The 18,095-nt window shown below is 38.7% G+C and overlaps 1 protein-coding gene across 11 annotated transcripts in view; it reads right to left on the bottom strand.

Moving 5' to 3' along the window:
• rbfox1 (RNA binding fox-1 homolog 1) overlaps positions 1-16,768 on the bottom strand; it is a 330,856-nt gene extending 314,088 nt beyond the window's left edge. For 2 of the 11 annotated variants that reach the window (XM_055194128.2, XM_073857347.1), the window contains exon 1: positions 15,931-16,168. In XM_055194128.2, the coding sequence (XP_055050103.2) occupies positions 15,931-16,113 (183 nt within the window). In that variant the 5' untranslated portion in view covers positions 16,114-16,168. Of the gene's footprint in view, positions 1-15,792; positions 16,185-16,673 lie in introns of those variants that run through there. The other 9 variants (XR_012359261.1, XR_008641739.2, XM_073857354.1 and 6 more) reach the window with 9 other exon arrangements.
• Positions 16,769-18,095: the final 1,327 nt, after the last annotated feature.

Genomic DNA, 18,095 nt, shown 5'->3' with positions numbered 1-18,095 from the left:
TTAATCTGTTACTTTTACGCAACAATGTTATACTGGCTGAATAAATAATTTTAAAGAAAAGCTGACAAGACACAGTCTTTTGTTCAAATTACTAAGTTAAAGTAATTATATGCAGTTACTTGTGTTTGTTAAGTAAAGTGAACAAGAAATTATTTAGTAAAACTGACTCCAACCAAGTTCATTTTTGAATATAGAAATCCATCAATTCTGCACTTTTCTCCAACATACTAAAACAATGAAATTTACTACGACAACAAAATACTAAAATATTAATTAATGCATCTAATTTTAACACTCATAATTGTTAAAAACAAGAGGTAGCTTAGCCTTCAGGAAAATCCTGAAGCATCATGTGGATGCTCATGCTCATTTGGATTCTAATTATCCAGAAAATCGTGTTCTGCAAACTGCCAATGTTATATTGAAGGTCCTTGGAAGTAAAACAAAAAAAGTCTTAGGAAATGAGGATGCAGATGAAATAAGCCGAGCCACCGAAGCGGTGTCGAGAGAAGCTTTTATTCAACCCAAATCTCAAGATTTCATTGTTTCCCGTGTTCTAAGAATTTCAAGGATTTTTGAGTATATGAAGGTGATTCGCCTTCCACTGTTTAATGCCACGCTTGACGAACACCTCTGTAAAAGCATATTTGCAGGAATTGCGTTGAAATTTTTCTATGAGTGGATTTGTAAGTAATCTTTCTTAAAAATATGAGCTGCGGCACTAAATGTGATTCATGAAATCAAAAGCCAATCTGAGAGAATGTTCTGGATGGGATCAGGTTGACAATAATTCATGCGTTATTCTGCACATTAAACTATAACAGTAATTCCCACAAGCAGGTACAAGGAGGAACTTCTGATGTAAACCTATAAATTACCAGGAAGTTGCCACTTTTGGTAACACTTTACTAGAAGGGGTGTTCATAAGACTGATATGATACCTTAAAGAATCATGACATGACATGTGCCATGAGCATGAAGGAGATTTTATGCACATTTATGACAACTGTCATGTGTCATTTTAACGCAAAGATGACATTGCTTAAAATGTCTTTGTTATGACAACTAGACATAAACCAATACATCATAACTTGTCATAAATCTGTCATAAACACGACATAGCAGAATAATTATCAAACTTAAAGGGATAGTTCACTTTAAAATGAAAATTCTGTCATTATTTACTCATCCTCATGTTGTTCTAAACCTGTATGAATTTCTTTTTTCTGATAAACACAAAAGATGATTTTTTGAGAATTGATGGTAAACACACAGCAGTAAATGACCATAGACTTCCATAGTAGGAATAAAAAAATTATTTAATTTATTGGGTACCGTCAACTGTGTGCTTACCATCATTTATCAAAATATTTTCTTCAAAATATTTTTTTACTACTATGGATGTCAATGGTCACTTACTGCTGTGTGTTTACCATCATTTCTCAAAATATCTTCTTTTATGTTCATCAGAAAGAAATTCATACAGGTTTAGAACAACATGAGGATGAGTAAATGATGACAGAATTTTCATTTTAAAGTGAACTATCCCTTTAAGAAACTACCTAGATGAGAAATTGTGGTTTAAAAGTGTATATTTGTTATTTTTATTGTCAAAAATGACAATCGTTTCGCTAGATAAGACCCTTATGCCTAGTTTGGGATCGTTTATAGTCCTTTGAAACTCCGTTGAAAAAAACTGTTTAGTGTTGGTGTCCATTAAAGTCCATTAAAATTAAGAAAATCCTGCAATGTTTTCCTCAAAAAACATAATTTCTTCTCGACTGAACAAAGAAAGACATCAACATTGTGGATGACATGGCGGTGAGTAAATTATCTGGATTTTTCTTTTAAGAAAATTGACTAATCCTTTAAGTGTTAATACTATGTCAAATAACTTTAAAAACCTTAACAAAATGCACAGACATTTCAAAAGATTATACTTAACTTTATGTATGTGCACAATACATAAAAACTGACAACTAACAGAACGTGTTCTTCCTCACACTCACATAGTAGAAAAAAATTAATTAATTTAATGTAATTAACTGTTTTTGCATGGAACCCACACTGCCTGACTTAACCATTATTGTTACGCTTTCATTTAATTTTAGGTGAATCGATCTCCAAATGCAACAAAATATAATTTTATCAATTTTAATTATTATTATTATTACTATTATTGAATGATGAATGATTGATTTTATTTGTTAAACAAATAGAGGAAAGTTACAAACTGAATAATATTCATGATGTTGATATAAAACTATTTGACAGAATATTAACACTTAAATGACATTTTAATGACAAATTATATTTGTATCACTGTAGTTGAGGTCAAGAAAAATATTCATGACATTGTTATAAAACTATATGACAGAGTATTAATAATCATGCATAAAATCTCCTTCATGCTCATGACACGTGTCATGTCATGATTATAAAGGTGTCATGTCAGTCTTATGAACACCCCTTCAAGTAAAGTGTTACCCAACTTTTTGTACAAATTGATGCTTTATTTTCTCATACAGGTAGCTATTTTTTGTACCAAAAAATGTAGGGGACAACGTGCAGATAATAATAATGTTACATCAGTATTTTGTCCGTATGAGTGTAAAAAAATATAATTCTGATCTATTATACTGTATATAGCTATAAAACACCAACCAAATTTGGAGCCAAAACCAAGTTCATGGAAACTGCCACTGTCCTTCATAATATCGCCCTAAGCTTCAAGCAGTCCAGAGCCAGGCAGACGTCTGCAGACAGAGAACACTGTTAACAATGTAGGGAGCTGTTCTTGGCACTCCGCAGCCATGACACTTTGCCCACGCACTCTCTCGCACACATGCTGTCCGCTCATTCGGTGCCGGCGGGGGAGGATACCTCGGGTTTGAATGTCAAAGAGTCAATGTATACAAACAAGTCTGGGAAATTGATGATGCTTGGGTGTGCACGCGGTCTGTAAAGCATAATAATATTCCCTCTGCCGTGTCATATTTTCGAGCTGGACTTTGAAGGTGGGTGCCTGTGAACACGAGCCGTGGATGACATTATTACTCTCAATTTGGGATCTCGGTGAACACGCATCGAGCCACAACAAGAGAAACCGATACAGTGGCGTCTCGCAGCGGGCATTCCTGGATTACAGTATTGTAGTGTATCCTGTGCATCCCCTGTGACGCATCAGTGTGACCGAAGCTACTAACCGGTGACCTTTCCAACAGATAGCCAAAAGTTAGCTGTCAGATGGCTGCCATTACACCCAAAATCATCCTGAACAGGCATCGATTTTTGTTTCGCGGCAGCCGGGCAGTTTATGGAGGGCAATTAAGAGCTGTTTGCTTCCCCTGGAAGCCCTAAGCTGAGGGCCAACCGGTCTGCCAAAATGGTTGTAAGAGGATGTTTAGCAGCTGGGGTGTTTGCTAAATGGAAGCGAGAGCAATGCTTTGTGGATCTTTAAGGACAAGAACGCCTTTTTTTCCAGTAATAATAAGGTACGCAATGACAGCTGTTACCGTTCCACTTATTGAGTAAGTGCGAGCCTTGTCACACAGGAGAGCAGCCCACCGTGATGTCACCGAATGCGAAAGATGCAATTAAAGGCTCACCTGAGAGAAAATGTGTGCCGTCGTCTCCGCGGGCTGTTATGAAGCCCAGCATGCTGTGCGTTTGAGATAAAACAGTTCGACGGAAATTCTCTAGGAAAACGGTCTCAGTGTGAAGATTAGAAATCCCTTGTTATGATATTTATTAGCATAATAAAATAAACTCATCAATGGTTAGGGAATTGCTTTTCTGAGGATATTTCTTTAAATACTGCATCATATTAGACCATACAACATTACCAGATGGCAAGCACCACAAACATACACCAGATAAAGCCATCAGTAAACCATAAGTATCTTTGAATATCGCTCATTATGACCTGCGTTTGCTTTAAATGCCTCTGATTTGACCTTGCATTCATGTTCGCAGCAGGCTTATCTTTGATTGGTTATTGACTGCTCAAAAGATTGATGCACAAAAGCAGTTTATATAAATAAAAAGTGTTGCAATGAAATGCAACTGGAGCAGGCCTACATAAAATGAAATCCTGTAATAAACACCTTGCACAATCATTTTTATCAGATCAACTCTACAGGCCCACACCGAGGTGAAGGCTGTGCTATTTTACCTTTATTTTACGATCTTTCATCCCTATATCCTTTGTCGGACGTATTTTCACTATCTCTCTGACACAGTTTGTTTCTGTTTACGCTGGCATTTGGCGTTTTATGTTCTGTTGTATTGTGCATATTGATATTTCACACCAACACAGTCCTTCGAGTTGTCACAGGTTGCATAACATTCATTCTGCCAGATCCACTGCCAATCCTGTCTGGCAAAGGCTCTCGTCGCCCATGGCAAAATAAACATCAAAACCTCACCGTGCACGCTAAACCGAAAGAGATTCAGGAGCAACCTCCGCCGCTCAACGCGGACGAGGCCGAAGCCAAAAAAGCAGATTGGGAATACATCAGACGACCCCCGATAAAAAGAAGCTCATCTCTCGAAGGGTTTACCATCCGTCCACAGCCGAGCCACCCAGGGTTTGAAGGACACGGCAAAAAAGCTAAGAAAAGGGGAGCGCATACTGCAAAACCAAATTAATGACGACAAAAATAACTGGGAACATGTGACTGATGAGATAGAGAGCGGACGCAATAGAGGAAAACCTGAATCATTTCAAACCACTGGATAATAATCCACACAGCAGATGGGATGATGTCTAGTGGGACCGGAGAAGTGAAGCTTCATGGTGAAACGCCTGAGCACATTTAAGACATTACCGTTAATATCCTCCTGATATCATCTGTGATCTGCAAGTACCAAAACATCCGAAAGGCTCTAACTTGACAGCAACCCAACAACAGCTGGTCTTCAAAAGTCTCCTTTGATAGCTAAATGATCCAGTCACAACAAGCAACAAAGCCTTTACCAAGACCTCAAGACATGAGCACCACCTCAGTGTCCCCATTCAATCCAGTATCACGAAATTATGTACCTACTGTATAGTCACGTAATTTTGTGAGTCTTTTCCGTGACACGTTTTTCCAACTTTTTTGCGTGAACATGTCACGTATTTCTGTTTACGTTTCACTGTCACGTATTTGTTACTCAACTGTTTTGTCCTATTTTCAAACCATTGACGCATCGGTTTAGGGTTAGATTTGGTGTTTGTGTCAGGATGTCACTTTAAGTATTGGTTTCAACCTTTTTTTTTTCATGATTTATATTTTATATTTTATGATTTTTAAACTATTGTCGCCTGGCAAGCTGTTCTATTAAGGTAAAATAACTGCATAGCGTGTCTTTAAACAAAACATATTAAATTATACAAAGTAGTGCTGTTGGTTAGTAGCCTTATTTTTTTAGGTTTAATTCATGATAAATTAATGCATTTTATAAAATGTCATAAAACTGGGGCCCCTCTGGGACCATCTCGCGGCCCCCAGTTTGAGAACCACTTGAGTAACAAATACGTGACGGTAAAACGTAAACAGAAATATGTGACATGTTCACGCAAAAAGGCGGGAAAAACTTGTCAGTGTCACTCACAAAATTACGTGACTATAGGTACATCATTTCGTAATACTGGGTTGCCCCATTAGCCACGGCAGCAAAAATGTCAACTGATTCCACCCTCCGTTGTGCTTTCTTCAATTTCAGGGATTGTAAGTTGTCTTAAGGAATATCATCTGCATAATACCTCATAATCCTGCGAATCCAGCCAGCGTCTGCGTGATAGCGACATAGGCAGAGCCCGCAGGAGAGGTTTAATCAAAGGTCAAAACAGAATCTTAACACCATTTACCAGCACGACCCAATCCCTCTTCTGGTTTGCTGCCAAATTCTAACTCAGATGGGAAATGTGATTTCCGATGACTTACTCTACAGTGCATGCAAATGAGAAACTAATGTCATTAAAAAAAAATATGCGAAAGCAACTGTTTGATGCCGCTTTAATGGCCGGGGACATTTTCATCTCTGTTTTGACACGGCAAACAAAGGCACATCCGCAACGTGTGGCCATTTATGCAGCCGCGAGGAACATCCAAGCGCACAATTTGCCTTTCCAGGCAAACTACATATTCAGGCTGTCATAGCAATACTGTTGACAGACAGATTGGGTGTTTGTTTAGCACTCTGGCAAATTCAGCCGTACACGTAACGTATATTACAAAATAAACTTTACTTATTGCTTGCGCCAGTCTGTCTACGTGCAACCTCCCTTTATATGCACGACCCCTGAACTTGTTTTATTCTGCTTTAAAATAGCTGCTGCTTAACATACAGATTCTTTTGGTTTTAGCGCTTTCACTTAAAAAGATTGAAAACAACAGGCAATTTTCATTTCAGGCACCTTTTCACCTCCGGTTGCCACCCCTGCATTGGAATGAAGACGGTACGGGCTGAGCACAAACATCTGGAAATCCTGAGCAGATACTGCCACTTTTACAAGATTAAATAGAGCACATTTAATAACATTCTACTGGGGGAAGACTAATGTTTCCTTTCAAGGGCATTAGCATTTTGATAACCAGCCGTAGACTTTTCTTCCACACGCGATAAGGGGAGAACGCGAGGACGCGTAGACAGCGTGAAATAATTGCCACGCAGCATGAGAAAAGTCAGCATTTATAAAGGAGGGGAGAGGCGAAATAAGGAAATAATAAAAAAGGGGGAAAAACATTTTCAGGTAGATGAGTATCGAGGGAGTGCTGATTCTAGAGTTCTGGAGTACTCAAGGTGATTTCACACTTTAAGCAGACGTCTATGAATAAGTGCAGTCGGAAATAATTCTGTAAAAACTGTAAAAGCCATGTCTCAGCACTATATTCCCATTGACCAGACAGTCTGTCTTCACTTAATCGCAGTTTTTCTGACGTATTATACTGTACTTTTAAAATACTGTGAATCAGGTGTGCCCTTTATACACTGAATGCTGGAGCTACATCTCAATTGATCTATTGTAATTTGTGAAGGATAATAACATTATACTTCAATATTTTTAAAAAGGGATAGTTCACCCGAAAATGAAAAATAGGTCACCCACAAGTTGTTACAGACCTGTATAAATTTCTTTGCTCTGGTGAAAATACAAGATGTTTGTAATGAAGCAAAAAACAGGAGCACCATTGACTTGCATAGTAGAAAAAACAAACTGTGGAAGGCAATGAGGCTCAGAAACGGTTTGGTTAAAATCTAAATATCTTCCTTTGTGTTCAGCAGAACAATGACATTTATACAGGCCTATATCAACTTGAGGATGAGAAAATGATTTTCATTTTTGGGTGTACTATCCCTTTAACTCTTTCACCGCCAGCGTTTTTTAAAAAAGTTACCAGCCAGCGCCAGCGTTTTTCATGATTTTCACAAAAGTTTAATGCCTTCCAGAAAATGTTCTTCTTCAAATATATAAACACACAATATACCAAATGAAAGAACAGACCCTCTGCTTTCAAAAAAAAAAAAAAAACGTTTCATCCTACCTTCAGTAGTTCTTTTGTAGGTTTCTGCAAAAACACCACATTTTGAGCAAAAGAGAGATAATTCCATTTTTGTGACAGACTTTTCATAGAGATCCCATTCAGAGCGATCTTTAAAACAGACACGGACATGCAGCAGCTTGCCATAGGGCAATACTTCCGGGTTTAAAAAGTTGCGGCTAATAATAGCGGTATTGCGAAAAAGACGAAAATACTCGTCATTGGCGGGGAAGCGTTTTCTCTTGATTGACGAGATATCTCGTCAATGGCGGGGAAAGAGTTAATGGTGCGTTCACACCAGACACGGAAGAGGCAGAAAGCGCGAGTGATTTACATGTTAAGTCAATGTCGCACAGATCACCCAGCTTACCATTCACGCTTACCGCGTGATCCGTGCGAGTTGAAAAACCTGAACTTTGGCGGATTTTTGCACTGTGTTAACCAATCAGGAGCTTGATCTGTCAGTGACATGATTACAGGAAGCGAGCGGAGGCACAAAAAACAAATCAACAATGGAGGACAATCATCATTGCTACAAAAGACATCTTCATACTTTTACAGGAATTAAAAATATCTTGTTTGGAAAAGAAAGTTAGTGAGGAGTTGGAACCAATTTGAGATATATAAGCCCTCCCATGATGCGAATTTACGTGTGAATGTCTCGAATGACTAGAATTTCACGCGCGAATGAAGTGAGTAAACTCAAAATGTTCAAGCGTCCAACTACGCGCAAATACTGCGATTTTGCCGCCTCTTACGAGTCTGCTGTGAGTCTTTAGCAAACTTTATTTGAAATCTTGGTTAAGCTCATCTTTGAAACCAAAGCTCAGGTCATTCTTGTGATTTTTTTACATTAAACCATACATAATGTAAAGGCCATGTCAAAGATTTTATATGAAGTTTATTTAACTAAGTTCGGGAGGAGTATGGTCATGTGATCCAACCAATCAGCACGAAGAGGTGCCTTTAAATAGCTGTACTTCACCTCTGTCCCATGACAGTTTTTTGAGCATCCCTCCTCCACCCCATCACCTCACACTCAGCTAGTTCATCTATCCCAGTTAAAGAGTACTTTGGGTTTGGGCTAAAATTCCAAACTCTGAGCCATCCCTGCGGACAGAACACCAAATATGCTTTATTATTACCCTATTGCGTAGTAAAGGATTAGTCCATTTTCTTAAAAAAAAATCCAGATAATTTACTCACCACCATGTCATCCAAAATGTTGATGTCTGTCTTTGTTCAGTCGAGAAGAAATTATGTTTTTTGAAGAAAACATTCCAGGATTTTTTCTCATTGTAATGGACTTTAATGGACCCAAATACCTAACACTAAACTCAACACTTAACAGTTTTTTTCAGGGTTTTTTTTCCGAAGTTTCAAAGGACTCTAAATGATCCCAAACGAGAAATAAGAGTCTTATCTAGCGAAACGATTGTCATTTTTGACAAGAAGAGTGGAAAATGTGCGCTTTTGGACCGCAACTTCTTATCTGTCTCCGGTCCTGTGATGTGCCAGCGCGACCTCACGTAATTGCGTAGTGACGTAGAAAGGTCACGTGTTACATATATGAAACGCACATTTGCGGACCATTTTAAACAATAAACTGACAGAAAGACATTAATTTGTATCATTCGACATACAACAATGTCTGAACAGTCCTCTTTCTCCACACTTGTAAACACTGGGGCGTAGTTTCGCATACATCATCGGTGACCTCTTGACGTGATGACGTATTACGTGAGGTCGCGCTGGCGCAGAGATAGACGAGAAGTTGTGGTTTAAAAGTGCATATTTTTTATTTTTCTTGCCAAAAATGACAATCATTTCGCTGAAAAAACTGTTAAGTGTTGAGTTAAAGGCGGAGTCCACGATGTTTGAAAAACGCTTTGGAAAATTAGACGGGCCGACTACCAAAACACACTTATAGCCAATCAAATCAAATCAAATGCCGGGTTGCGTATGTGTGGGGCGGGTCTATCAACAGGAGGTCCAGATTCTATTGGGGTAGGGGCGTGTTTGTTTAGGTGATTTCGAATATCAACATTGGCTTTCAAACTTCATGGACTCCGCCTTTAAGTGTTAGGTGTTGGGGTCCATTAAAGTCCATTAAAATGAGAAAAATCCTGCAATGTTTTCCTCAAAAAACATAATTTCTTCTCGACTGAACAAAGAAAGACATCAACACGTTGGATGAGGTGTGGTATCTGAGTAAATTATCTGGATTTTTTTGAAAGAAAATGGACTAATCCTTTAATGCGAACTTGTGAAATTCAAGTGAAATCAGTGACTGAAATCAAACTCTGATTTTCCTAATCTCATAATTACATTATAAGACTTCAGCCTGGATTTCACAGACAGGGTCACATAGATTTTGACAGCATTCAATGCAACTAGACACAAACTGAACACAATATAAAACCTAAAAATAAGGAATGTCTACACTTTCTACACTCTTTTTAGTCTAATGAGACACTATTTAAAAATACTATGGCAGTATTTACTAAGTTGCATCATTTCAGTTTTGTAAATATGTCATATACAGTAATGTCCAGATCTCTAGTGGATATCTTGTGTTGAAAGACTAGCCTTCAATCTGATATAAAAAACCTCTCAGACTGTGTTACGGTGTAAACGAAAATAAAAGTTAAACAATGACTCATCTGACCTATGAGTAAAGCTTGGTGTACCACACCACCGTAAAGCCTCTGGCATGTTTAAGACACATGAGTGTGTAGCACATCCACAGGGTGTTGGTGAGCGGTCTGACAAAACCATGCTGTGCGAAATCACTTCGAATTATCACTGTTAGCATCACCAGCAGTCCCCATCACCAGAACACCTGAGGACATGCGGCCAACGTTTTGCTGTGAGCGCTTGATGTCCATGCAGAACGACAAGACAAGAGTATAACTCTGTCGAATGCAAAAGCCTACATGGATGGATGCAGCCGAGCAAATCATTTACAAACAAGGCAGATTGCAGACGATGTTGAGCATGTCACTAATGCACATCAACAAGTGATGTAAACGCTGGAAACGCAAGGTCATCCTGGCGGTTTGTTTTTTACGCTTAACCACTACAGAGCTATTGACCTAAAAAGCCATTTCTGATCTTTACATCGTCAAACATGTTTACAAACCCTTACGGTTTACCTGTGAAGAAAGCACTTAGCAATGACCCGCTTTAAACATTTGTTTGGCGACCTATGATTTCATTTAACACTGATTAAAACAAGCAAAGGTGTCACCGCATCTTCATACTCTATCCTGATTCAGCAATAGAAAGACACTGCGTCAATCTGCCCTCCGTGAAAGTAATTTCAATTATGTTAAAAAATGTCAACCCAAATAACCATCCCTGCATAAGATCTACAACTGAGTGCCAGGGGTGCTGTCTAAGAGAAAGATGCAGGTGCTGAACACTAATGATTTTGAATGCTACAATCCACGGCCAATTAAGATCTCCGAATGCGTGTTTATCAACGCAAACAGAGCTGGGATTAAAACGGATTATCTTGAAATCCCTCACCACAAGGGCCAAGACATACCATTACTTTTCAACTGGTTTCAACAGTACTGTACTTTCGGCCAATCAGCATCTCTCTTCCTGACTAATAACTGGCTATTCTGACAGTCCTCTTTATCTACATACCATCTACAAGCCGAGAGATCGATTACATTGGAAACTCTTAATAAACCAGGGCAACCAACACGTCCACTTTTTTCTTAAAAGTGCAGCGGCAGTTCGCCCTCTGGGATTGCACAATAAATCACCGGCTTATCGCCCAGCACTGGGTATCTTGGTTGGTACATCGCATTAATGAGATTCATCACATCTCTGTGCTTTTAAACCATCATCTCGAACTGCTGAAAGCCACTAGATTTTGTGAAGATGTTCTAGGCTGCATGAGGACACAGTGTCATTTTTACCTTTGATGGTTTAATATATAAAGAGCAATCGAAATCAGCTTTAAACTTCGGCTTTAGGTTCCTACGATATGTAAATGCAACTGATTTATCATTTGACAGCAGTCATGGTCAATGTATAACTTATGAAAAACTGAAACACAATTATAGAAATTAAAAGATTAACTTTAGTTTGTTTTGTTGTTTTTTTGCAGGATTTAGCAGTTTTTCATTTCTAGATAACCAAATATTCCTTCATTAGCCATATAGTTTTAACATTGTAAAGCAGCAAATTAACACAAGTCAATCATTTAAATGTGCACCCATACCCAGTTGTACACAAAATGTCACACAAATAATTTGAATGTTTCATGCGTGATCTGCATAAAATTTTACCTAATAGAAACAGAAATTATTTAATAAGAGTCAAATGAGACAAAAACTCATGCTTAAAGGATCTCTTGACAGAAATGCAAAATAATATACAAAACTATATTATCAGGGGTGTATAAAGACCTTTTTATAATAACCTGTTATGTTTTTATTAGAATGAGACGTTTTTATCTACATACACCGAGGGTCCCCTTACGTGGAAGTCGCCATTTTGTGCCGCCATGTTTCTACAGAAGCCCTTAACGGACAAACTTTTTTTGCTAAGTTGTCTCCGACGATGACATGTTTTCCCGGTGGCGGCTACTGTAGCTTCTCTATGCGTTTCAAAACCGAGGGGTGAGCAGTGGACTGAGCCGTTGGCTGCAATTCGCAACCTCATCACTAGATGCCGCTAAAATTTACACACTGCACCTTTAAATTACATTGGAGCAAAATTTATAATTCTACAAACAAACCCACTTAAAGGTGCACTGTGTAGATTTTAGCGCCATCTAGCAGTAAGATTGTGAATTGCAACCAACAGCTCAGTCCACCGTTCACCGAAATGCATAGAGAAACTATGGTAGCCGTAAAAGGAAAACATGTTGTTGTCTAAGACAGTGGTTCTCAAACTGGGGGCCGGGGCCCCCAGGGGGGCTGCGAGATGGTGCCAGGGGGGCCCCAGTTTTATGACATTTCATAAAATACATTAATTGATCATGAATTCTGTGTAATTAAATCAAAAAAAAAAAAAAAATAAGGCTACTTACCAACAGCACTACTTTGTATACTTTAATATGTTTTGTCTTATTAAAATGTTACGTTTTATAACAAATTTGTTATAAAAAAAAAATTGGGGGGCCGCGAAGGAATGCATCATATACAAGGGGGGCCGCATGCTTAAAAAGTTTGAGAACCACTGGTCTAAGACAAAATGCAGTATTGACGAAACACGGTCTGTAGAGCAGTTTGTCTGTTTAGGGCTACTGTAGAAACATGGCGGCACAAAATGGCGACTTCCATGTAACCCGCGTGTATGGAGATAAAAACGGCTCATACTAAAATAATAAAAACAATACAGTTTATTATGTAAGGTCTTTATACACCACTGATAATATAGTTATGTAGATTATATTGCATTTCTGTCAAGGGATCTTCCTAAAAGTTACACACTGCACCTTTAAGATATTGTCTCGCTACATTGAAAGTGTTTTACTTAAGTATGACTGAGATTTTATTTCTGCCTGGTGAAAGGATAAAAAAGGAGAATTGTGATTTGGAATATTTCTAGGTAAAGAGTCAAGTCAAATAAGAGGGTAAAATAATGCTTTAGGAAAGCAATAGAGTTCAATGCTATCTGAGAAAAGCAACATTTCCTTAACAGCAATCATAAGTTCCATTGAGATTTCAATACTGTCTGGACCAAAAGTGGCAAGTGTCCCGACTGGCCAGTGAATGACAAAAAGTATTTGACTGACAGCAGTTAATCACGCCTATAATTTCCAGCGCTCTGTAATGTTCCTCCTTAAGTATGTTCCTCTGATAGCAGAGCTATTTGAATGCCGACTTGTATTACTGAACAAAATAGGCTATATTTGAAGGAAATTGATATAGATATTTGAGCCTGTCTGTTTGGTTTGACACTTTCATCAGACTAAACTATTTTTTCCACCAGATATGATTTTGGTGCTTTAGACTTAAAGCTTAAGCAGCAGGGGTTCTTTGTTATGTCATTGAAAACCATTTTGGTTCCCCAAAAAAAACCTTTCAAAGTTCTTAAAAGAACAATATTTTTTCCTTTTATAATGTAAATAACCTTTATAAACTACAAAGATAACGTCTATTTGGACGTTAACGGTTCTTCATGAAAACTTCATCCAAATATAGTTATTCTGTGTCTTTGTGTAGCACATATTTCAATTGCTGATTTTATTCGCCAATTATATGCCTTTTTACAAAATAAAATGCAAGAAAAGTACTTGAAAAATCCATAAAACAGCAAAAATGCTTACCCTGTCCTTCACAACCTTTTTTCCACCAAAACGTGTATTTTTACAAAGTTTCTCACAGAACCACTTAAAAGTTCATCTATTAGTGCCACATTTATTTGGTGAGGAAAATAACACCATAAATCATCCGAGGCACGGCGAAACCATACAGAGCGTTTTGACATATTGTTGTGCCATGGATCTTGGCACGTTTTCTTCCATTCGTTGGCACCAAGTCATAGCCATAGTGATTCAGCCTCCATTTGTTGTAAAAACCCCATCGGCATTGAGTAGGACCATCTACGGGCTCAGCTGTTGTTTTTTGTGCATAATATTCCTCTGTGGGAAACCGCATTTTTAACCATTGACTTCGGATTGAAAATTGGCCTTTTGCCGTATACCAAGCAGGGTGCACGGCACAGTCCTTTATTGCAGCTGGCCATTAAGCATTATAATTACGAGTCACAATTGTGGGTTCTCGTACTCTTGTGGGTATATAGCTAACAAAACAAAAATAGAGGATTCTTAATTACCTTATTATGCTATTAGTGGTTGTTAAGCACAAAAATGCCCCCTCTGTCACGATAAACTGCTGTTTATTGAGTACAAACACTGGTTTCACGTGATTTAAGGACTGCTTAATTGCCAACACTTATCACTGTACTGTATACTGTATCCTCTCATACATGCTGAGATGACATATGGAAGTTGTCATCGTAGAGTCAAACACATGACCGATATGTGTTACGATTTGAAATAAGACAGCCCTAAGGACATGCTTCGTGAATGACAAATTAAAAAGCTTTCATATCAAGCCTTGGGTGAGCCACTCAGGTGAAGTATTACAAGGGTTCCCTCTTTTGTATAAGGTTAAGACCTTCTCCCAGAATGCTTCAAATAAACCACAGCCTGATTAATTCGCAGGTTATAGTCCCTCTCATAAAACAGAAACCGGGGTCTGTGTGTCCACACAAGAGCAGTGTAAATCACATCCTAAATCATAACTTATTTTACTGTGGTAAAGAGCTGAAGTTAAAATGAGATTTTTATAATCAACACGCATAATATCAATACAACATGTCACCTGCCATTCACATTAATAAAATTAAACAATAAGACAGATTTCAATAAGGTACATCTGGAAAAATCATGCCTATTTTAAACTCTAAGAAATTTAAATTTTTACACATTGTTTGTCATTTTGTGTTGATTTTGTGTTAAAAGAAATAAAAGTAACACAAAATTAGATGTTTCTAATTAAAATGGCATAGATTGTCTTGTTTCAACACAACCAATATTTGAGTGCGTCTGTCCCACAAAATATTCAATTGAAGTAGCCGCAGGCAACAAATTTCCAGCTTTTCACTCTCAATAACCAAGTATACATTTGTTCACATGATGAGATTCATAAAGTTTACTCCCCAAAGCAGTCATATATTGTGACTAAGCCACTTCTCCCACGTCCACACTCTATTCCCACACCATAAGGCATTGACAAAACAGCCATCAGTTCGTTTCCAAGCGAACACCTGACAAACACACTGAAATATCTTACTGTTTGTTGTGTCACAGTTGATTTCTCAAAATTATCTTCATTTAAAAACAACCTCATCTTCACCAACAAGCAACGTCAATCTCACTGTCTAAGAAAGATGCATGCATTGATCTGCCACACAATAACCTGATACACAACTTTCCAACTGCAACTATATAATATAATTAAGATCTACCTCATTTATGGTTCAAGCAAAACAGGCACAACTTATTGTTTGGTTAGACGCAAAAAAGTCGTTTATAAATGGCATCGGATGGCATGAGGTATGGACCATCACTTGAACTCAGATCTCAGAGCATGCCTGTATCCAAACACATGCCATGCAGAAAGCACCTGTCTCCCTCAAGTCCCTCAAAAACATTCCTCAACGCCGTCAAAAACCTCACGCGCGTGCATCAAGATGCAAACACAAGCCAAGCTGTTGAGATGATCACACTAACCTGTGATGTTGCGATACGGCTCGAGCGAGTGTCGAAAGAGAAGGAAAAACGCGTCGGACTGAAGCTTTAACGGCGATTTCGCGTTCAAATTCCTCCTCTCTAACCCCGCAAGCGCTCGTTTCCTCTCTCGTGTCTTACCTGAAGGGCATCTCCCACGACTGCGATTAGCTGCCAAGATTTCATTGTGGTCGGGCAGCGATAAAAGCAAAAGTGCCTCGTGTTTCCTTGGCGGTGGTAAACCGATCGCGCACGGAGAGAGGCGGCACGGGCAACGGAGAGCGCGCGAGTGCTAGTCAGTGGAGCGTATCCACGTGGTGCCATGTAAATGACTGCATCTGTCACTCTCCACGCGCCCGTCCGGATGCCGTGCCACGGTCCTTCTCGAGTTCACACCATTAAGCTTGACTTTTAGTGTCAAACAACTTTACAGAAGCCTACAGCTTTTGTGCGCCCTAATGATCTACCAAGGTATGCATTCGGTCTAAAAAGTTATCTTTTGCCATTGTCGCATTTTGTCTATTGAAAAAAGAATACTTACGTCACTTTATTAAATGAAATAGCCTACAGTGTTTATAAAAATAGTTAGGCTTCTGTTTTGAATGCAATAAAACACATTTATTGTATTACAATATTAAAAATAAAACTACAAAAAGGTTCTATGGAAGGTGATACAAGCCTTACAAAGAATCTTTGTTCTAAGATAAGCGTCATTTCTATTGTGTTATAAAACACACTTTTGGATAGTGTATGAATTAACCTTGCTGTATTACGTACAATCCTGTGATATGAAATGCCATTGCTCAGTAGCAGGCTGCATCTAAAATGTTGTAAACTAAAAGTCGCTTCTGGTAAGTTTTGCACAAGCCTTCTATCAGACCTACCCCATCTCTGGCGTGAGGTCAGGAACTTGAAAGGTATTAGTCGACTGCAAGGTCCTTGGCAACCGTGACACCTGACAACCCAATGACAAGAAAATATCTCCCCTTTTTCTGGCGAGCAGCAGGAGGCTAGTGTAGATCAGTGTGATAGCAGTCACCACTGCAGAAATCCTGGTGACAGTCTACATAAATTGGGTTAGCAGCAGCCCCAACAGAGGCGCATCAGGCTGGGAGACTAAAGAACTTGTCATCACTGACCTCTGTGTAACTACATCCCTGCTGGTTTGAAGTGCCGAGAGACATGATGTTTAATATGTATCCCGTCCTGCACTGACATTCCAATTTCTTAACGCCACGCAATGTTTATTGGGGCGTTTATGCATGCGCTGCAAATGAAAGTTGTTCTTTTTATCATTTCGAATCATTTCTAATTCAGCCGTGTGTCATTTGCATTATTTCCCCTCGTGTACGTGCTAGAATTATGCATTGATAGCCGTGGGATGTTTATTAGCTGTCAGGGATCCTTCAAGCCAAAAATAAAACATGTTTGGGGAGTTTAAGCATTTGAATTTCCTAAAATGGTGCACATTTTTATACCTCCGATAACGGCAGAATATAATCCCTTCATCTGTGAGCGGCACACCGTGGAGCACCTTTCTTTTCTTTTTTTTTTTTTTGGTTGCCCTTTCCTCAAGCTGTGACGCTATTCCCTCATGCATTAAATACACGACACATTACAAAATAGGCCACCTTGTAGGGTCCTGGATGTTAAAACACAACATCCCATTTAGGTGCAAATGAGAGCAAGGGGACAGTAGGAGGACAATATCGGTGAAATGGACACACTAGTCCGATAGAGGCAAAATTTATGGTTATTTATGAGGCTCCAAAACAATATCGGTAATGGATTACCGTTCATTCGGGTTTTCTCAGGCACACCCCCATACGTTTAGACAAATTAAAATTGGCACCGTGCCATTTGATCTCACATATATCCTCCAACCTGTTCATAAATGGGATTATGCATTTATCATGTTTAGCCTATGAACACACAAGTATTGTTAGTCACAGAGTGCAACGATTACTTACTTAATTTTCTTTTTAATACGCTATGCTTTCTTTGTCTTTTATTTTCTGGATGATGTATTGTATATACTGTGATTGACAGATTTGTCTTTCATGCACTCAGTTTTTATAGATGAAATCCAGCACATGTACTGTATGAGCTGGAACGCGTCAAGGACGACTCTTACGATAAGAGTGATAGAATCTAGGCTGTAGGTAGCAGAGGCAGGGCCGGTGTCTATAAATTGTCATTATTGAATGCGCTGCTCTTCATGCCTGCGTGATAAGACCGCATTAAATTAGGGGGGGTGCACATTGGCAGAGAAAACTGAAAGAATGCTTTCGATTTCATTTCATCTG

Source organism: Misgurnus anguillicaudatus, chromosome 19 (assembly GCF_027580225.2).
Source record: "Misgurnus anguillicaudatus chromosome 19, ASM2758022v2, whole genome shotgun sequence".
Classification (NCBI taxonomy): Eukaryota; Metazoa; Chordata; class Actinopteri; order Cypriniformes; family Cobitidae; genus Misgurnus; species Misgurnus anguillicaudatus.
This window is presented reverse-complemented; position numbering and strand designations above follow the sequence as displayed.